At 43.4% G+C, this 23056-nt stretch overlaps 1 protein-coding gene across 1 annotated transcript in view; it reads right to left on the bottom strand.

The window, feature by feature from the left end:
• hpse2 (heparanase 2) overlaps positions 1-23056 on the bottom strand; it is a 52465-nt gene that overhangs the window by 14346 nt on the left and 15063 nt on the right. The window contains exons 4-6 of the mRNA XM_062401288.1: positions 9362-9535; positions 7202-7373; positions 4001-4048 (exon numbers count right to left, since the gene is read on the bottom strand). Coding sequence (XP_062257272.1) covers positions 4001-4048; positions 7202-7373; positions 9362-9535 — 394 coding nt within the window. The remainder of the gene's footprint in view (positions 1-4000; positions 4049-7201; positions 7374-9361; positions 9536-23056) is intronic.

Raw genomic sequence — 23056 nt, 5'->3', positions numbered from 1 at the left:
CAGTGCAGTATATTGCATTAAGTCAGTCCTGTGTTAGTATAATGGTGGGAATTAGTTTTTAATAAAAGCATCAGGTAACAAGGAAAGATCAGTTTTCGTCACTAAACTTTGCATGTTTGGTTTGTTCATCAGAGCAGAAACCACACAACTTATCTAATGATAACAGAAATCCCATCTGCCTGTGGCTCAGATATCTCTTCTTATCAGCTTCACATGTGTATTGTTAAGGGCCCAGGGAAATGCAGTGTTTTATTTGGTGTGATATGTTGAATATTAATTAAATCTAAATAAACAGACGATCAGTACTCCACAGCCACAGCGACTGGAATTCATCGATGCAAGTGACATTGTGGACCACAACGACAGCGTGTTCACAACGACGGCAACAACCATTCCTTCTGGGTTCTGCAGACTGAGTCGGGCTTCACTGAACAGGTGAACAGCTCTTTGTGCAGCAGCGGTGTCGCAGCCTCTTGGTTCTGCAGACTGAGTCCTGCAAGCCGGGTCTTCACTTGCAGCGGCCAAATTACTGCAGGTCCCTTTTACGGTTTCTGAAAGAAGAGCTGCAACATCACCACAGGCCGAGCAAACAGCTCATTCCAAGCAGGCATGTTCAGATCGGCCACTGCACCGGAAAAAGGAACATGTAGAAAAGCTGTTGGAGTGTTTTCACCCTGCAGGATTTAGGGGGATCAATGCTTCTTATTCCCGAAAATTGCTTAAATCTAATCTCCTAAAACCCAACCAGGAACTCGTCCTTTGTTCATCCATGACTTTTGATGCCAGACTGAGCCTGAGCCCAATAAAAAGCAACAATAACACTGTGTCCAAGTGTTTGCAGACAAAGATCCACTTGCTCAGCTTGTTTTACACAGGCCTCAGTGAGTCCGGCACCACATCAAAGACTCACAGCGCCGTGACACAGAAATAGAGCACAGATGAAGGCAATGCATGCGATACAAATCAGACAGGAACAGATGGAATCAGAGGTGAAAGAGCATCAATACCCTAAAAAAATACTCAACTGATATTGAACCTTAAATTGTAATTAAATATATAGATCCCTGATCCCATCTCTTAAACCCTTATCCTGCGAAACCAAAAACGCTTGCCACTAACGCTGCAGCGGGGTGAAATGGAAATATTCAAGCAAAGCACAAAGGTAGTCTATAAAAGTTGACTTGTATAACTGCACTTTTAAGTGTCAAGGAACGGCCATCTGGCGCGGCGATGTGGAGATTAGCAGCGAGCGGAGGAGTAGCGGAGCAAGAAGAGGATGTGTTCCTTGATGCTGTCCAGCAGGTTACTATTAGATCAATCATCACATAGCAGCGAAAGGATATGTTGCTTCCCCTCAGGAATGCCATCAGTGAATTTATCGTCCCCCTGTGTCTGAACATCTTTAACATCTCCCCCCCCCCCCCCCCCCCCCCCCGGCTATAAATAAGCAGCACACCAGGCTCTCTGGCACTCAGTACCACTGTCATCCCGACGAGGAACAAGAGAGATGTGGGTATAACGTGTCGTCTGCCCCCCCCCCCCCCCCCCCCCCCCCAGTTGAAATTGTGACCATTCAGCCGCAGGGAGCAAACGAGTACGAGGCTCGTGACTCGTTTTCATGAAATCGTTATCGGGAGGTTTTTGCTCACTTGCCTCCCACTGACCCTACCAGCACCGCCTGCTGGGACAAGTTGGGTAGGCGGTCTTTCACTGTGGCCCGGGACACTTTCGCACTCACGCTACGAAAAGAATGTGACCACATGCGACACAGGCAACCTCCGAATGTGCTCGGATCTCAGTGTCCTCGACGGTTGAGTAACTATCGGATCAAATTAGAGTCAATGGTTAAATAATGTTGGGGTTTTATAATCACCGTTTGTGTGGGTGGTCTCAGGTTAGGTGACGCTGCTCTTGTCTCCCTGCTGTGATTAATCCCATCTAACCTTTCAACATAAATGCTGCAGTTAATTTATGTTAACAAGGAAGTAGATCTTTTACTTAGTTGAAATATCTTAATGAAATATCTTATAGTGACTTATCTGAAGCCAAAATAAAGAAAGTGCTTGTGCTCAAAAGAATGCATGGACATAAATTTTAGGCTTCCACCTACAGTCCAAACATTTAGACTGGTGGTTCGGTTAGAAGACTCTAGATTGACCATAGGTGTGAACATGAGCTTGAATATTGTTTGTCTCTGTAGGTCGACCCTGCGGTACACCGGCGACCTGTCCACGTGATATCCAACCCGGCATCTGATTGTTAGTTTGAACAAAATGACCTGCTGTCACTAAATCCACAAACTAAATGAATATCTTGATCTGGCACAGCCGTCTTTGCGACACGCTGGTGTTTACATCATGGCGTTGGTAACGTGTGTGCATCACCCCAGCCCTGACCGACTGCTGTGTGGTATTCAACCAAACTGTCACTGTCAACACTGCACGAGTGTGAAGTTGATCTATTGAGAAAATAATGGAGAAAATCTAGACAGAGAGATTGACAGGAAAATAACAAGGGCACTTTCGGTAAAGAGAGATTTCCTTTGCAGATTATTTACTGTGGAGCAAGAAAAAAAGGTATTCTATGAGCAATGAGGCCGAAATCAATACCTCAAAATAAAAAGCTGAGCAAAACAAAAACAGTCTGCATGGATACTTAGGTAAGAGAGAAATGTTTTATTTTTTCATTGTTGGAGTGACTCGACCTCTAAACTTTAACTTAAGACATTTCCGAGTAACGCGACCTGAAAAGAAAACCAAATAACTGTGCATCAAGACATCCAGGTGAGCATGTTGTAAAAAAAAAAAAAAAAAATTGGATATCGCAGAACAGATGGAAAAGCAGAAAAGCGAAAGAGAGGCAGAAAGATTAGAATGAATAAACATTCCGATCAAGTTTTGCCGGTGAATCCAAAAAATGGATACGGCTCTAACTCAGACAAGATGCTGCAAATTTGAAACTAAAATGTTGTGGAAAAGACGTCACAACATAATGAGAACCACACATCAGCGTGTCGTGACCCGGAGGCGGACGCACACGTTTTCACTGTCGACACGTTTCATCACCGCGAGCTCCGGCGGGGCACCTCTGACCGAAGGCCACAGACGGACCCCCGTCTCTGACCGGGCCACGTGACGCTCCGCACCACATCACAACCGACGCTGCGTTTCCCACCCCGCCGCCCTTAATTCACCAAAAAAACCCTCACCAGCTGCGGAAGAGTAAAACCTGTGTCGTAGACGTGTTAATGAGTGGCCTCCTCTTTTACTGGCTGGGCTTGTTCTGTTGAGGTCAGACTCTCTGTCACGCAGGCTGGTTAGACTGGAATCTGCACCTCTAGTGTAAAATGGGCTAATTGACAGGGGGAATGAGCCAGGGCATGTGGTTTGATTTTAACAGTGTGGGTGGTGTTTTCATAAGCCCCAGTGACGGCCCTTCCTCCTTCCGTTTCATCTAATTTCTCCTAATTAGACCCGACCTTCACCTTCACGACCACTCGCTCACTCAGCCACACAGGGTTTCTATCTGAGCTTCTACGAGGATGTGTGTGTGTGTGTGTGTGTGTGTGCGCGCGTGTGCATGAGTGTCTTTTTTTTGTACACTCATTTGAACAGTTTACATGTGTGTGTCAGGAAAAAACGATAAAACATTGGAGGGGGGGGGGGGGGGGGGGAATCAAACCGCCGATACGTCTGCATGCATTCCTCCAGTGAACGCAATAGACAAATGGCAGGTGTTAGTAATTTAACTCTCTCGGGCTCCTTTTCCTGTTGTTCCGCTGGCAGGATAAACACAATTTCTCCACATTATGCATCAGCCTCTAACTAACAGTGTTAATAATGGTTATTACTGGCTACTGTATATACACAGTGAGGAAATAATGGTGGTGCAAAGGAACACATTGGCCCGCGGCGTTACATCCGTGATTAGTCAGGGGAGCATGGTGTACTGTCTTTTGCAGGTCGATTCAAAAGAGAAATAAAAAGGGTAAAATACCTACTGTTGCCACGTAACTGCATCCACGACCGGGCCGGCATTCTTCATGAACCTGGAAACGAGACACAAAACAGAGGCGTCTTTACCTGACGGCTACTTTCCCCGGCGTCGCTTCGCAGAGCCGAGAACCGGTTTCCTTCCAGCAATATATCTGTTATTAATTCAAGAATCGTTTACCTTCGTTTTCCATTACCACTACACGGATTTGAGGTAATATGGAAAAACTGAAAACCATAAACTCATGTGGGGGGGGGGGGGGGGGGGGGGGGGGGGGGAGATCAGTTTAAAGCCCCAAATTAAGGGTTTTCTGGAGCCGTTTGCGCAGCCGGCGGTGTTTGATTTCACTTAGTTAAATGCAAATGTTTCTTGAGGACACGCAAACGGTTGAGAACCCCGTGTTCCCCTTTTACCGGTCTCACCCTGTGCTCAAACTCTACCCACATGCGGTCCCTCCTGTTGTCTGACTAGCTTCCTCCGAGCTTTTGAATTTTGTTTGAGGGCCCATGTGTGTGTTTTTTTTGTGTTTGTGTGTACCTGAGCCAAATCGCTCCATATTCGGAGGGGGGAACAGCTTGTCAGACATGTTCAGAAGTGTGTCTCTACACACCGTGTCACAGAAACACGACTTTCACCGCTCGGGGCTTGTTTAGTCTGGGCAGCTCTGATATTTGGACTGTTGAGCAGCTCAGTGTCTAATTCGTCTTATTTCCTGAGAGCCGCAGAGTAGTCTCGCTGTCAAACACAAGAGCCCCCCCCCCCCCCCCCCTCCTCGTAACAGTGTCAAACACACAAGCATCACCCCCGTGTTTAATGTGACACCAGTGACTTGTGGATACTCCTGCCCTCTCCTCTTCATCCACCTCAGTGTCCTCCTCCTCCTTTTTTCCCACCGCTCATCGCCTACCCCCTCCCTTTCCTCCGAGTCCGAAGCTCATCCGTCAGGCTGGACTGTATAAATACGTAGATGTGCACACTGCTGCACGCAAACACACAGCATTTATTTAGGAGTAAATTCTAGCTGTCAGTGTAAACAGCGGTTTGTAATGGTTTCATCGGTGTGAGGAGCTCTCTGGAAGAGGGAGATCCATACCCAATTATTCTTTCTCCTCCGTCTTCCAACTCGCTGTCAAAATGTGTGCGGCTGCAGCGGGAAGCTGGACACGCACTGGGTCGGAGACATTAGATTGCAAAATGGAGCTTTTTGGACTCTAGTTATGTTAAAAGGAATTCTGTTTCCTGTTTATTCAACATTGTCAGTTAAATCAAGTGTTATATATTACACCAGTAAAAAAAAAATCCTGTTGATAGATTAGTTTAGCTTCCATTCAGCCGGAGGAGAAAGTACATCTTTAATGTTGATGTTTAACTCCAAAGAAGGTTCTTGGGTTTGGAACCTGTCGGCCGACCATGGCCTTTCCGTGCATGGTCTCTCTCCCACTCCTCCCACAGTCCAGAGATGAGCATCTTAGGTTCACTGGAGGTGTAAATGTGAGCGTGTATGATTATTTGTTGCTGTATGTCGGCCCTGTGATGGAATGACCACCTGTCCAGGATGTACCCGGCCCCTCACCCAGTGTCCGCTGGGATTGGCTCCAGCCCCCTCACAAGCCCCAAAGGGTAAACAGTATAGATAATGGATGAATAATGGATATTTCATACTGAATATCTGAATAACCTTTTAAATCTTTTAATTTGTTTTTTATGCAATGGAACATGTCTTTGCTTTTATGTATGTAACATACATATTTTTTTATAACATTGTAAATTAGTTTAATGCAGATATAGGGACATGTAGTGTATTTTCCAATATCTATGTCAAATATATATATATATATACATATAAATAATGTATATTGTGGTAAAATGTCAATAATTCAACATAATTTATATTACTAACGGAATTTTACAATATTATTTACTACATTTATCATTGAGTATCTGTTTAGACACTGATCTCCATTCATGAGTGTCCACAGGAGGACTTAAGGTTTAAAAAAAAATGCACAACTAATGCTTATCTACCTGCCAACAGCTCATGTTTTATAAAGAATGTATGTTTACATTCTGCTGGTTGACAAAGGGGGTTGAAGATGGGAACCCATGTCGTCCTGTTAGATAAGGATCTTTCATTGTTTTCTTACTGTGGGAACTGTCGGGTCTCTCTCTATGAGATCGTGAGGTCTCAACCTCACCCTGTGCGGTGCTGTGATTTGGCGCTACACAGATAAAATTGAATTAAGTTTAATTGAATCAGTCGAGAAAGAGAAAACATCTCCCCGTGAGCTCCGTGCTTCACCCACGCTTTGTTTGGATTGTCCCACTTTGTCGCAGTTGTGTATGTCTATACAGCAACGTTTGATTTCCACTCTGTGTTTGTTGTTCACGGCCACTGGGGCATCCATTTGGGGAGGAAAAACCTGTTTCCATTTCAACAGACAGAAAAGCTTGGAAAGGCTTAACTTGTTTTATGAAGTGGTGAATATGTTTGAGAAAAAGTGTCATCTGTTTGGTGAATAGAAGAGAGACAATATTTCAACAAACTATGACAGGAAGAAACAGCCTGTCTACATACATCAGTGTGTGTGGGCTCTTTGGATAAAGCCAATGTGCTCAGGGTCGAGTTAAGACTCATCTCAATTGTTTTGAAAGAATGAACAACAAAAAGGCCATAATGTCGCTTCGTCACTTCAGTGTGAATTTTTCATTTGGACCTGAACGGAACCAGTGGCTGATTTAAAGATAAAAGTCCATCTAATGCGTTCATATACATGTTCATGTGTTTGCTTCAGAGAATAAAGGCTTGCAGTTAATATGCAGAATCTAAAACTAACAGTTTTTTGAATTGGAAGTTTGACATTAATAGGTCACAAGCTGCAGCTGACAGCGAGATGTTATTGTCCGACCGGAGCTGGTGGAGCTTCGTGGTGAATCCAGCAGGTGGAACATTGTGCCGCCACGTCATCAGTCAGATGACACTTTATTTAGGATGACATGATCTAACTGGAGCGGAGAACCTGAAACCGGCCGAGTGGAAATCCATAAACACTGAACACTACGGACAATGTGTGTGGACGTGCGGGTGCATTAAACAGATTAAAGCCCAGTAAAAGTCCCAAACGGCTGCAGCATACTTTCCACTATCCCAGCAGGATAGCCTAACAAGGAGTGGAATCCCGTCCAGTCAATGTTTTACTTGCCGACTCACCCGTCCAGCAGCGCGATGGCGTTCTTCCGGGGTCGCCCCGCGTTGGGGCCGTAGAGGTGAGCGCGGTGGTAGTAGCGTACCGACTGCAGCAGGGTCCGCAGCTTGGTGTAGTCCTGAGCCAGCTGGGTGCTGTTGACCGCACGGCCCACCAGGCTGCGGTACGCATTAGGCTCTGGAAAGAGGAGACGGCGTAGTGTGAGCCAGTGAGATAAGGTTTACACAGGCAGCATCGGGGAGGTGGCGGGGAATATTGTTGTTGCTGTAGTCTGATCTGGCTCTCCTAGAGATTATCCCAGTAGAAAACGGGAGGATCGGGCTACTTGCAGCAGAACGTACAGGTGATTCAGTGCCGGGGGGAACGGTCCAAGCACACAGGGTGGCCTTGTAGAATCAGTAACACAAAGATAGTGAGGAAGCGAGTTTCCCTGGAGGAGGAAAACTAAACATCAGATCATCTGATTCTCTAGAAAAGCTTCAGACAGACCCTTAAAACCTTCAATCTCTTTTAGACTCGCAGCTTTTATGTAGTTGTGTAATTTACTAGCATCAGACATCTTTATGACTTTTTAGGGCTTTTGCATTTTTTTGTATCAAATCTTTTCATTGTATTTTTGTGTATTATATGTATCTAGTATATAAATACTACACAACGTCCTTGTTCAGGTACTGACCAGAACATCACGTACATTGCAGATTATGTGATTAATAAAATACTGTTAATATACATGTAATACCAGAGAGAGACAGAGAGAGAGAGAGAGAGAGCGAGAGAGACTCAGCAGAAACTACAGAGCATCTCAATCTGACATTTGTGTATTATATATTTATTATTAATAATGTTATTATTTAAAAGAAGAGTTCTCGACTGAAGAACATTGTGTTTATCTCTGTACCAGTTTGTGCCTGAGCTGTAAAATAAAAGTTGTCTGTATCTGTGCTGTATTCCCTGAATATCACTGACAGATTTCGAAGGATAACCTTTTCAATCAGCCCCAAATTTACTGTATGTCTGAACCATCTGGATGATTTATTTGAAATTGTTGCTTTCGGCACGGTTCAAGCCCTTCGTCAAATTTTCACATGGTGCAATCAATGGATTATTCATGGTACTTTCAGGCTTCGGCTGAAATACAAGTTTCTTTTGTGGGCTTTATTACAGAAGAAATGAAAAGAAAATATGAAGTGATGCGCAACAGGCAAAACATGGGGCTCTGTGCACTGCAGCTCCCAAGAAACACAGATGGTTGGGATGACATGAGGACTAGCAGTTCCTTTCATCCCTGAATGAACACCTTGCCTTCACCCTCAATCTGCTCAGCACACTGTGACTGGTTGTTCTCTAAATAATGTTCCTCTGACCAGTTAATGTTGTTTGAACAAAATATGTGACTGATTTGACATCGCATCATTTCAAAAGAGACCAAACTTGCATCCTGTGTCCTCTAAATTATGGAATAGTGCTATGATTGGCAGGAATGAGAAAGCTAAAGACAGTGTCAAACCGTTTTAGTTGGTGAAGAAGTTTTCGTTAGTAGATTTATTCAAAAGCAGCTCATCTAAGATTGTTGCGTTTCTGCTTCTAGCTTGAATTATAGTTTTCTTTGACTGGAGTTTCAAAAGATACATATTTTACTAATTTATTCATAATTGGGTTATTACTTGTTTTCATGCTCTAATGTTCAGAAAACGTATCACTTTCCTCAGACTGTGTATTCCTGCTGCTGCCTCGCTTTACAGCCTCTGTTTGAAATAATCTCCTGTCTCTTTAAGGCCCCTCCCACTGAACCCCAGTCCGCTCTGATTTGCCAGAGGGCTCACTCTGTTGTGATTGGTCAGCAGCTTCCAGCATGTTTAGGAGATGTCTTCCTCTGCTGTCGCCTTACCTGGCTTTGTTAGGGGGCGTGCCAGACTTGCTACTAGCTATTTTCCCTTCCTTTTGCATTTTCCTGATTTAAATTCTCATTAATATTTATGCAAACTATTCTTCAAAATCCGATTAACCAAGGTTTATGAAAAAGTTATGACTTTTATTTTGGTTAAGTAGGAAAGTTCAACCATCGTAAGCAGTGGCACCTCAAAACTGTACATCAATATCAGCAGCATGCATATGTACTATAATATGTTTTTAGAAGGTAACATGTGGAGTGATGCTGCACTGACCGTTGCCCAGCTCCCAGGAGATATTGTACTTCTTTCCAGCGCCGTACTTGAGGAGGCTCAGGGTAGACGAGGTGTTCCAGGAGTTGTCTGGGTTCCTGTGCAGCGCGTTCAGCCCCAGGATCAGGTGCAGTCCAGCACAGTCGGCAAAGTTGTACAGTTTGTCTAAAGACCTGGCTGGGAGAAACCCACAAAGCAGTTGTAACTTTGATTCTTCCACGCACCTGGAGTCATGTGAGTGTATGAATGTGTGAACACTAAGGAGGGAGGGAGAAAATCACAGACCTACTGATTCTCATGTGCATGTTCTGAAGGAAACTCTTCTATTACTCTGCAACCATATCTGCAAATCAGTTTTACTATCATAGAGTAAAGATAGACGATTTCCAAAAGTGAAGCCCAAACTTCTCGTTTGCCACCTGGTGGCTGGTTGCAGTATAGGTCATAAACCCTGTCTCCTCCATGTTATTGGATGGGACATGGACCAAAGTAAGAAGTCATGTTTTCTCTCAAAGATGGTTCCTGTCATCTTAGGCAGTTTTTATCACACTGATGTTTGTTCATGTTTTTGGTTTTAATTAGTTATTTGATGCAATAGAAACAGGGCTAATCGACATGATTGACAGCTGAGACTGAGTCGTGATTGGTCTGGCGTGTGAACCAGTGGGACTGTGATACCGCACCCCCGCAACACAAACCTTTCCTGCTGGGACTCTGGCTCAGAATAACATTGAAACACAACATGCCAGCCCCTGGATCCTTGAAAGTTTAGATTTGCTTTGTTCAATAGGAGGAAGTGGAGATGTTTCATCCGTCTTATTATGTTTATTATCTGTACCGTAACCACATGTATTCACAGCTTTCTCAGTTCTCTTATAATTTCATAAATCAAATACAAACACATATGGTAAACTGCTGTTGTCACGTCTAAGTACAAAATAACAGCTGTATTTTTAAACCTTAAGAGAAGGATAAAACTGCATCTGGATCAATGTGGTCATTAAGTGCATGTGCAACATGTCTGGATAAAAGACAACATTGACCATATTGTGTCATATGGAACTCCACAAGTTTTAAATGCTGAGAAATGGTAAGAATAGTTTTTAGAAAACACTAAATGAAAGAGTCATTGGAAAAACATTGAGTTTGTCCATTTACACAAACGAGCTCTTTCCCATGTGACTCTTTAAAAAAGGGGAGTCATCTTCAAAATTCTCCAGCCTCAGTGACCCGTGACATTAAATCAATACAGGAATGTCACATCTCTCTGCTGCAGTGTGACTGGAAAGTGAGCGTCTACATTGTTTCGGATAAACTGCTACAGGTACTGAAGTTTTCCATCATGGATTCCTGTGGCGATGCACTCTTTAAAATCAGCGAGCATCAGCGTTTGTTTTGTTGCTGGTGTGCAGCTGACTCCATCAAAGTGCATTCTTCTCACTGTGCCGTAGAGGACGGCTACAGATGTTGGCAAATGGCGAGAGTGCCAAAAGTGTTTGTTTATGTCTTAATGTGTGACTGGAGGCGGCTCCCGGACACCTCGGGCTCTTGTTTTGAAATTGAATCTGTTTGGAGTCATTCTATTAACATAAATATTACCCTGAACTCTGACCCTTACTTCCGAGGGTAAACAGGAAACAGATGAAGAGCGAGTGGCAGTCTGGACCCTGCTCAAATTTGCCCTCAGCTGTAGGTTTGGCAGCAGCTGAGCTTCGCCAACCGATGGCTGGTTCCAGTGTGGAAACCACAGCAGAGCGGAGAGGACCAGGGTGCGTGTGAGGTTATTCTACTGGACACGTGTCCAACTGTTCAAAAGGTGCAAGCTTTCCTAATAATCCATAGATTCATGTGAGAGATATGAAATCACTGGCTTTAAGTTTGAATCACAACACATTTGCTTATCATTTATAAGTCACGCTTGAGCTCTAGTGTGTTTTTTTTATTCAGCGTTTACTGAAAGCCTTTACTTCCAATAACGCAGTGGTTATGTGTAATCCACAGAGCAAATAGAGAGAACAAAAAGATTGCCTGCTGCACCTGGAATTAATTCAGTTTCCAGCAACAGCAGAATAAAGTCTGGAAAGAAAAAAAAAAAACGCAAGCGGCAACAATGGTTTTATTGCACCGAGCGAGTGACCTGTCTGTTCTCCATCTCATTAATAACCAGCAATAACGTCATTATCATAACTGCTATCATCATACGTCCTTCCCTCCGTGCTCTGTAAGTGGTGTCTGTTTGCAGGAGCAGAGTGGAGGGCAACAGGAGAGCGAAAAGTAGCGCCAGATGTGGCTGTCAGCATGAGTGATTCCAGGCCTTTCCTCACCTGAGATCTGAGCAGGAGGCGAGCGGCTCACCGCGAGCTGCGTCAAGCTGCTACAAGCGCTGTTTCCCTGCTGGCAGGTCTCACAGCCAGCGTGTAGGATCAAATACATCACACGCAACCACCAAGTGTTTATGTGTCCGTGTGGTTCCTGGGGAATTTGACTGTGGCGAATTTTACAGGTGAAGAGTTGATGACAAATTCTGTTTCAACTCACCACAGCTACATACAGGCTCCTGCTACTACTTCAAATAACAGTCATCCTAATAACAAATATTGAATATATTAGGGGGAAACAAGTCAGAAGCGTTTGACATTGGGCTGTCAACGATCGCTCTGACATCATCAGACATAGGAATCATTCATCCGATGTTCAAAATTAGCCTACAATAAAATATTTGTTTATAGTAGATAGCATAAAAGCAATGTGGAGAAGTCAAGGGGCACCTCACCACTACATGTACCTTCACCTTCACCCCATCCTGCGCCACCCAGCAACGATCAGGCTCAGATCTCTGCCTTTGCTGGCGACTGGAAAATCGGACCAAACTCACCTATTGTGAACTGGTCTTTAGCGGATACGACCAGACAAGCAGCCCTCGAGCACCGAGTATAGCGTTACCACATAGCACAGCCAAGCTCTTGTTTATCGACTGACAAGAGCGAGGACATCTCATGTTTTCCCCCCAAAGAGAAAAGGATGCCGGGAGAATCAGCCCTCCTGGTGTCAGGAAATCTGAAGATCAAACATGAAAGAGCTCCTCCGCAGATACTCGAAAGCCCTGAAGGTTCAAATCTGTGATCTCAGTTAGACCAGAGTAATGACATTACCAAGACACTGTGAACATGTGTGTCTATGCACAGGCACTCGTGTGGAATGTGTGTTTGTATACGTGAGGCGCTGCAGCTCAATATCACATCTGTGAAACCCCGATGTGGAGCAATGCAGTAGGATTCAATGAAAAATGGAGATCGATGGTGATTCTAGTGTGGAGCAGCGTCACTTGTTGTTATTGGACAATTACTCTCCCAAATGGAAACAATATAGATGATTGACTGCTGCACAAACACAGACATAGAGGATCCATCAAGCAACTGTCAAACTGCCTTTTACTCCTGTTAGACGCATCAAGCCAGGAACAAATGGCCGACGTCCCAGTGACACTGAGTGATCTCTCGAAGTCAACATCGCCGATCGGCTTTCTGTTTCTGTGAGAACGACCGTTTCTCATGTTGTAAATATGGTTTTAAAGTGGGTCTCAGAATTCTCGATTACACGTAAAACAGTGAAGGCCTGTCTGAAGGGTCGGACTCGGCTGCAAACTTCGCTTTTATCTTACAAACAGTGCAGCCGGAGAGAGCCAGAGCGGCCCCAGAGAGCTGTACGTGCACGCATTAGTGTGTATACGTGCCTGTGTGCATGCGTGTGTTGGTGTGCCTTTGTGTGTTTGTATGTAGCGGAAAGAGCGGGGGTCTGGATATTGTCGAGCTGTCTATCGGCTACAAAGGCCAGCGCAGTGGAGCAGAGAGGCCGGCAGCATCAGTCAGCGCTATGCCTCATTTCTGCAGCTCTGCATATTCCCTCAAACACAGAGGTACGCACACGACCGTGTCCACTGTATGTTGGTTTTTATACCACCCACATGAACCAGACACACATCTGAAATTTCCCTATGAAATCACATTCGTGAGTTACTGTCAAACGACAGGGCAGGTGCTGCTTTTACATGACAGTTACCTGCCGGCGCAGCTTTAACATGCCATTTGTTTTACTTCAAAGCTGCAAGAATCATTTAACGTTTGACATATAACCTCATTAAATAGAGAAATATGAAGTGCTGTTTCTAACCATGACACACAGCTGCCTTAGGGACCTTTGAAAAGTTATGAAAATCACATTGCCAAGCAAAAACGAAATATTTCAAAAGTCTTATAGACAGAAAACTAATGTTGTGTTATAAATATGCCCGCTAGAAGGAAAGAAGGCAGGTGGATATCGAAAAATAAAAAGGCTAGGGATCTAACCCGGTAATCCACTTGTCACAATGAAGCCAGAAAAAGGAGGCAGGCCATTGATGTAGAAATTTATGTCTAAAATTCAAAGCGATCTCATTTTTCTCAGGGATTATTATTAACCTCATCATAAAATGAATCCTCTGTGGCTTCTCCTTGATCTAATGTCATGGATTTGACCGTATTAGTGTACATCCTGTATTTATTTATGAGAAATAAATATATTTAAAATAAAGAGATAACTAAATTAAAAGCAAACACATTTAAATCGATATTAACATATTAAATATGTTATGTGAGGAAACAAGTCAAGCCAAGCTTTTCTGGCTTCAGTGAGTCCATCAGATCTATGAATAAAGTTCTTATATAATATATTAATATCATATAAAAAATAACAATGATACCCGCAGGTTAACTCAATTATAGAGCCAATAATGATATTATATTCCATTTTTCTAAATCAGGTTAAAGATGTATTGTAAATAAGCACATGATTCTTATTAAGTATTACTGAGCGATTATTTTTCCTTTGTTTGATAATGAACAAACTTTTCTTATTATATGATGTAAAATCATGTCAGACTGCTGCCAGAGAGGAAAGGAAATAAGTCGAATGAGGTCAACTGTGACTGAAGTGATCATTTACACTCATGGGAAATAATCATTTTTAACAAAAGACATCAGAGAGATTAGTTTTTATTTTTGATTCCACTCAGAGTCTCCTCATGTTGTTCTGAGCTGCAGTGATAGAATAAGAGAGTAAAAGCATCAATGCTGTCAAGATTAAAGTAGAAGCATAAAAAGAAAAGGATGGATTCATTTAGTCTGTTTTAAAACCAGAGCAGACACATGGAAAGTAACACTCTAACATTATTTGTCAATTGGAATTCTAGTTATCTGATTGATCAGTAGTTTGGGCATATAGAGCTAAAGTATTTGAGAGCAAAAACGCGTCAAAGTTGACCAAAGTTAAACTCCACGCAAAACATACACTGTGATTTGCATCGTATGTGTGACCGGGCCCTTGAGCTGTTGATCCTCTGACGTTACACCGCTCTGGAGCACAGGGCGGTCTAACGTCAGAGGATCAACAGCTCAAGGGCCCGATTTTACAGTCCTTACCTGCTCAGTAAGGTCTGTAAAATGTGGCGATTTAACCCTGTAAGAAGTGAACCATTATTGAAAAAGTTACCTCTCTAACCCCCTGATCTGTAGTACAAGCTTCCAGTTTGGCTGGTAGTCGCATTAATAATGTGACTGGCATCCATTCAAGCTTCATCCCTGTGTGTAGTGAGAGGAAAGTGAACACAATCCACAGTTAGTAGAAAGAACAAACAGCGTCTTCTCCACACAAATTCAGATCATTTGTGAAAACAAATCTGGTCTTAGACTTCAAGATTTCGGTTCAGAAAAATGCTGATACATTTATTTTCTACATTCTCCATTATTTACGCCTTGGGAAAGACAATAGAGCACAGAAAAAAAAAAAGCTTTTCATGTCTCTAGTTACGTTCACCAGAGAAAAATATTGACTTACTGCCAGACTACACAGCGTACTGCCCTTACAAATGTTGAATTTGGACATTTAGTCCCATCAAAGTCGAGAATACAAGCAAATACACACACAAAGAGACTGGAGCAGAGTTCCCTCAAAAGCCAAATCAAAACCAAATCCTCAGGAGACATGTGCAGACAAGAGAAAAGGCCATTTAGAGAAATCGATTCTGAGCCTTTTTTCCCTGTTTATGGATCCAATGTGTTTTCCAATATCTTAAGATGCACATGTTGCGCTCGAGTTTTCGGAGGCGCTTAAAGAATTCATCTCAAGTGTCAACACTGCTAACATTATCCCAATCTCAAAATAGAGCTTGGATTTTTATACATATCTTCAAGCTTTGTGGAAGAAAATCCTCGATTCTGAGGCAAATAAACAGATGCACGAAGTTGCATCATGTTCCCACATGTAAGAGCAGAGACGACTGTAATTCTCTCCGTCAGCTGTAACAACTCACATTACATCAGCTCGAATTAGGCAGTGAAACACACACACACACACACACACACACACACACACACACGGTACTGCCATTGTGAACTCACAGGGGAAAACATGGTGGAATCTGCTACTCTCAGACAGCGCATCCATCAAATTGTTTTGAAAGGCTGGAGAAAATTGCTGATGACAGTATTTAAGGTTTTACCAGATGGCCTTAAGAGTAATTTAACATTTTAACTTAACACACACCACGTGAATGCAGACACACAAACAGACTCTGACCAGTCATGAAACGCATTGGTTAGAATGCTGCTAAAATATCTAAGATAAACCAAAGCGCGTTGCGTTTATCAGCAGCTCCTCTGACAGGGCTGGAATCTGATTCGTCTGGCAGCTCTCTGCCTTCTGTTTCTCATTGGACCGGTTCCTCCGCTAACCAGATCCTGTGGCCGCCGAGAAAGACACTGTGACTGCATCAAGGTCATCTCACGGCTGACGTTTCCAATTCACCATTTCTCCAAAGAGATGGTCACAAGTTTAGGAGCGGCTATCGGTGCAGTTTGATCGTTCACCCGCGTCGGTCAGAGCCAGACCAGGATACAGTTACGGTCGCTGTATCGAAAGCTATTAAATGCGGTAATTTGCTATGTTCGCATGGTGTAACTGCAATTTATCCTGATGTTAACTTGACACTGCGTGTACGGGTTGAGCGGGGGGGAGGAGAGAAATGTGGTTCCAATATAGTGCGAGTCTGTGCTGCTCCACTAGCATGCTGCACAGAACCGAACGCCTCCGTGTTTACACACACACACATCTCCACATGGACTCTTCTTTCATACGGGGTGGCTCCGCTCCAGTAGAACCGTTCAGGTCAAACCACTTTTGTATTTTGGAAGAATGCAAGATATGTGGTGGGCACCTGTTTTCAATTCTGTAAGTAGAGGGTGACCAGTGTGTGTTTGTGTTTGTGTGTGCTTATGTGTGTGTATGTGTGTGTGTGTTTGTGTGTGCGGAAACAAGAGTGTGAGAGAGAGATTACCTCCAAGTGTGAATTTGCTGTGACTCTGGACTCGTGTGTGTGGCCCTGCTCTGTGTAGCCGGTGTAAGCTCGACACAGAGCCAGTCGATGGAGCTGGTGAGTAAGATGAGTGGTATGTTAACATACGCTGCCCTCAATGTAAAGTGCGTGTGTGTGTGTGTGTGTGGGTGTGTGTGTGTGTGTGTGTGTGTGTGTGTGTGTGTGTGTGTGTGCGCTCCAGCCTCGGCAACAGGCTGCAGTTAACCACAAATCAAAGACAGAGAAGTGGACAAAATAACATCAACTGCCTTTCACTGCCTTTGGGCCATGTAACTCAAACCACTTGTTGAGGGAAATGCGTATGGGGTGTGAGTGGTTTGCACATCTGTTTGGCAATGGTCACTGTCTATCACTCCCTTAAATGAACTTTTTACATAATAATAAGCTGACTGGGTTCGGCTTGTAGGAATCAAGGTGTGAGGAAGTGGGTTTCTAAGCAGAGAGACGTCTCCTCTCGACGTCTGCACCGTGCAGCTTCCAGCAAACCACAACCAGCGGATGAGGAATTCAACATCCGCCACCATGAGCCGGAGCTGTTTACACATCATCCCACTTATTATAAACGGACTGGCTGTTTAGTCCGTCCTTAATCTAAATGAAGCTTCAGTCTAAGGAAACAAATTCATTCGGAGATGTTTTAGTGAGACCCACGTACTAACCACATACAAACCCCCATATAAACCCCCAAAATGTTGAAAAGTAGCGTTAGTACCTTATTACTGAAAGCAAGTTAAACAAAGAGCAGTCTTTTTAGATTATTTAGAAATACTCCCAGTCGTCTCTGAGCTGCAGAGATAGAATGTAAACAAACTTGTGTAACAGCTTACAAGCCAAGGACGGGCAGCGTTTGTGAGCGGTGGTGTTGAAGAATAAGGCCTGAATGATTTACCGTTTGAAGCAGACTTACAGACTTCTCCTGTGTTACTACTTAGCCTATTACCTATACGTCACTGCATTGCTGCCCCGAGTGGAGGACACAAGTTTAAATATCTCAAGGTCTTGTTCACGAGTGAGGGGACGATGGACGACGGATGGACAGGCAGGTCGGTGTGGCATCATCCTTGCACCATAGTGGTGAGCCATAAGGCAGGGCTTTCCGATTTACCAGTCCATCCACATCCCAACACTCACCCTTGAGCCCTGGGTAGTGACCAAAAGATTGGAAATACAAACTGACTAGATAAGTGTTCTCCATCGGGGGGGCTCAGTTCCCTCATGTCGTACAGGGACAGTTGAGGTGGTTCGGGCATTAATCAGTACGCCTCCTGATTGGAGGTTTACTGGACACGCCCAACCGGAAGGAGACCCAGGTGTCGACTCCAGGACTCGCTGGCGGGACTACACAACCCATCTGGCCTGGGAACGCCTCTGGATACAGCGCGGGAAAAGGATGTCTGGAATACCCTAATTGTCCGGCTGCCTCCGCCTTCCTCTCGGTCCACAGCACAACTCCTTCTGTTCACTCTCACTGCTCTCATCAGTGTCACTTCCAGCTGTGGCCGGCAGCTGTTACCTGCTCTTAAAGGCCAGTGTAGAACCCGCTCTGCACCAATCAGCACACAGACTAAATGAATGACTGGAGGAATCTTTCAACAGGTGAAGTTTAGGTTCTTCCTCAGGGATTCACATGTCACATGGCCAGAAACACGGCTACATGCTGATGATGCATCTGCTGAATGTGTAACTGGGATAACACACAAGTATCTCAAGTGGATTTAAATGTTGTGCTTTCAACTAGTTAGTTAATCCAATTGACGAAGAGCCATAGAAATAACTTCAGGTTTTACTTGTGCGGCTTTTAAGCTTTTCACTGGGCTACATCTGACCAAGGAGTTTGTGTGGTCACCCATATCCCTTTGTGTGTTGGATTGTTTGTTTGTATCTTCTTCAACAAGCTAAGTCTAGTCTTGTCACACGTTGTGTTTCATCACTATCTGCTGTGTCACTGTCCGCCAATAACTAAATGATGACAAATCGATTTTGCAATAAGCACACAATGACATTGTGACAAAATTCACACTAATATTATTAGCTCTCACTTTTGCAAACAGTTTTTCATCTTTAAAGCAAAAGCACAGAACTATAACTACAGCCCAAGCCTTTAAGGGGAAACATATTGCCAGTAGTTCTGTGAAGCATCTGAAGACACAAATCATCAAATCGGAATTCTGTGTAAGACAATGACTTTTGGTTTTTGTCCCTGCAGGCAGAGGCTGTGACAGGAAGGGGCGTGAGAGCCACACCTGACATTTTTACCACCAGAGATTAGTAACACTGTCACCTCGGAAGAGGCTGGTCGTAAAGCTTCCACCTCTTATCCGCTCAGCCATCTCGTCACACACCTCTGCTGATGCTGTAATTGAGATGTGATTGCTCTGTAATTGCAGAGACACAAGACTCCTCTGGGCAGATCCACTGAAAGGAGAGGGTGGACCGGCCCTGGGCTTTACTGCCCCTCGACCATCAAAGAGTTTGGACTTAATGTCTGTGGCCCTTCCCACGAAACACCTGCTTATGGGCTGGAACCCCCGCAGATCACTCATCAACAGCAGGAATGTTTTCAACTTCCTAACAAATGCCTCTTTTACCACATTGAAATTCATTATGTCATCAATATATATATATCTAAAAGGACGGGCACAAACCGAGGGCAAACAAAAACATTTCTTTCTGTGTATTTAAGACTTTTTTTCTACATTCCCAGCGTAAGACGGGTAACTTTGATCCCGGGCCGTGTGATGGATGAGGGTTGTGCAGACCAGATCCCGAGCAGGGCAGCAAAGCAAACACACGGGATCCCAGAACCCCCTTCCCCTGTGAGAATAATCACCATAATCACAGCAATCATCTTCCACTCTCAAACTATATCCACACACATTACTTATGGTTCAGTTAAACTGGAGGTTCCGTCTCCAGCTGAGCGAGCAGAGCCAGATTCAACAGGCGCACAGTCACCAGCCTGCGTCTCCACTGCTCTACAGGCAATTATACATTTGTAAAATCAGATGCTGGGAAAATGTTTTCCTCAGGACGCTAACATGGCGTGAATTTGCCGCACTGTTTTATTTAGTGATTTGAATATAATAACGGATAATTAAACCAATTAAATATAATTTCAGTGAACAAGAATAATATTTAACAAATTTATTGAATCATTATAAATTTTCCGATTATACCTGTAAATACGTGGCCAATTGTTTCCGATGAGTTTAAGCCAAGAACATTGTTTTTAGAAACACTGCCTCCATAAGAGCCAGATTTCCTTTTTTTAATTGTAATTATTTTGATACAATTATTATTTTCATTGGCCTGCACGTGTGTTAAATTGCTGACTCCTTTATTTATATTATTTTGTGATTGTTAATTTAGCATTACCTAATTTTGTGAACTGTATTACTTTATATTTACGTTGAGCCCTTAAAATAAGCCCTCTGGGTTTTCGTGCCTCCCACTGCACTGTGTATTATTGTATGTTGGTTTTTTGGTGTTTATGTGTCTGTGCTAAATAAAAATATAATCCAATGTGATCTACTATTAGTTTACGATAATCGAAGGAGAAACTTTCATTCTTTAAACTGAGTGAACTTTAAGTGATACTAATGACGTGGCGCTACAACGATTCAGCTCATATAACACAAAGGGGGAAAAAAACCATCACGGCTCCTCCTCAAAATGCTGGCGGGTGTTGGACTGACACTGCGGGGGGCACCTGCCTCAGCCAGTGGGACCGACTCTCTTCCCATAACTCTTCACTTTTAAGTCCCATTTGAGTTTCTGCAAAAAACGGTTATGACAACGCTGGGACTAGTCTCTTCTCTCTGATGGATATTCCTGCCAGATGTTCGTGGAGGAAGGGAATTCGCCTTTTTCCCAACGGTTCACCTGAAATATCTGTCTTTTCATCAGTCTTCCCTCCTAATCGTTTCTGTCGAGCAGCTAAAGACACATTATGAAAAGTCTAAGCCCATTACCACACTTGAGAACATATTTGTTTTCCCCATTTGTTCATTCCAGCCACTCCGGCTAAGAATCGTTGACAGACGTTTGCACAGCAGTGAGATGTTGACTTATCATTTTGTTTCATTTAACTAATCCATTTAGATTCCCGGGGTTTGGAAAGTGACATTCTTCTTTAGTGCTTTGACGCGCGCTTGCCAAAAGCATGGAAATCAATCACACACCGATTTTTTCAGAAAATTGCATTCATCAAAAAATACACTGACATTTGGTGCTTATTTCTCTATCGGGCTGCACAATATAAACATTAACCTATCGATAAAAGATAACCAAAGTTAACCAAGTGACATCAAATAACAACGTTAAACCTGTGCAAAATTTGATTTGATTTGAGTTTTGCTATTTTTTTGTTAAATGTAGATTAAATAAGCATCAACTTCACCTTTGACCAATGTCTAAAAGCAATAAAACATATCTATTGCACAGATGTTTTACTTGCTTTGCATTTGTATTCACTCATATTTTCCAATGCCAAAACTTGTAAGAGTAATATATTATCTGCGTAATAACTATAATGGCAACTGACCACTTTTGCTAGTATCTGCCTCTTATTCTGAAAGTCCTTGGGGGAAAAAAAGACTGTACAGTCCCCTTGCATTTAAACAAGGTTCATAAAATTGAACACACATCAGTCCTGTAAATATGCCAGATTATTCCATCAAGATCGATGAATTTTTTCAAAGTGAAAATAAAATGCAAAAAATGCACTGATCTGCCTTAATCGAATCTGCTCTAAAAGCTTCCTTGGCCCGAACCATATCCTTACACCATGTTTCAATGAAATCGCTTGAGTAGTTTTTGTGTGATCCTGCTCACAGACGAGGAAAACACAATATCCTTAGTGGAGGTAATTACAACGGAAAGCTACACAACAGAATAGTAGACTCGGGAAAAGAAGACAATTATGGTAAATGTGAAGATATATTAACAAATGAGGTGTCATGATTACAGTGTCAGTGTTAAGAAGACAGAGTTGATGTGAGTGTGTGGGAGCTCTCCTTGGCCTGGCTCCATTCCCGTGTCTTCTCTGCACCCACAGTGTAGAGGCCACGCTGTTAGTGCATTAGCGGGGCACGCTGGTTGCATCAGACCCCAGGTTTCCCCCTCTGCCAGGCACAGCACCAGGCCAAGCCGAGCCTGCCAAACATCTGCTCCTGGTTAGAGGTGTTGGCTGCTGCCATTCACAGCAGAGGTTCAAAACCTCAGGGAAAAGGTTTCGTTTGGCCTCTCCTTGCCCGGGCCACTGCAAACAGTCCCGTACGCTCCCTGAGGGAACGCAGGTCTGAGGAAAATACCACAGAAAATTCAATTCCACTTTTCCTTTCCGTGCTTCACTCCTCTGACCGTGGCAAATTTCATTACACACTTATGGACTCATAAAATTCCTCCAATAACCCGGCGCAGGGTACCACAGACCAGAGTTCCTCCAGAATCAAACGGCTTCAGAGTGAGAGAGGTTGGAGGGCAACCAGCCATGATCCTGTCAAAGAGTCCCGTCCAGTTCTTTCTTTCCCTATTCCATCCTTTTTCTTTCTCCTCTTCCTTTTTTATTTCTGAACAACGCATAAATAGCCACAGTAAAAACAGAGATTAACTCTGTTTTAAATATGTGGCACGGTTCAAGTGATGAAAGGCCATAAAGCAGTTTACATATTTCCCCTGTCATCTTGTAACCATACATCAGCCGGCATCTAATAAAACCCCCAAATAAAAAAACCAGAGGCACAGATTACTGGATACTTAAGCCAATTAACAAAAATAGAGACAAAGAGAAACTTTGGCGAAGGAGAGAGAAAACAATTTGGTCACACATCCAACATTAAGCTTACTTTATCCTTCTAATGAGCCAATAAACTTTTCGGAGGTGACTGATCTTTAGACGTTGCCAAATCGCTATCGGTTGTGGGTGTAAAAGTGGGTGAGCGGTGCATGAACTGGCTTCCACGTGCGTGACATGGGTTCTAACTCACACAGCAACTATGTGTCCTTGAATCAGACTTTCTTGGTTTGTCAGCATGATTATGCAAAAACTACTTAAACAGATTTCCATGAAACCTGGTGGAAGGATGAGAGAAGTCATTACATTTCGGTGTGGATCCATACAAAGAGGCGGACCCAGGATTTTTTGTCGTTAACGTTGCACATTTTTGGACATTTTAACCAATTTCTCAGGGAATAACTCGTGGGGTCTTGAAGAAATCAATCAGCCATATTTAGTGGCCTGATCTCTATGGTGTGTGTGTGTGTGTATTTGCCATTTGGTGCAGCTTGAT

This window comes from Platichthys flesus, chromosome 12, assembly GCF_949316205.1.
Source record: "Platichthys flesus chromosome 12, fPlaFle2.1, whole genome shotgun sequence".
Lineage (NCBI taxonomy): Eukaryota > Metazoa > Chordata > Actinopteri > Pleuronectiformes > Pleuronectidae > Platichthys > Platichthys flesus.
Note: the sequence above shows the minus strand (reverse complement) of the source record. Positions and strands in the feature narration are given on the sequence as shown.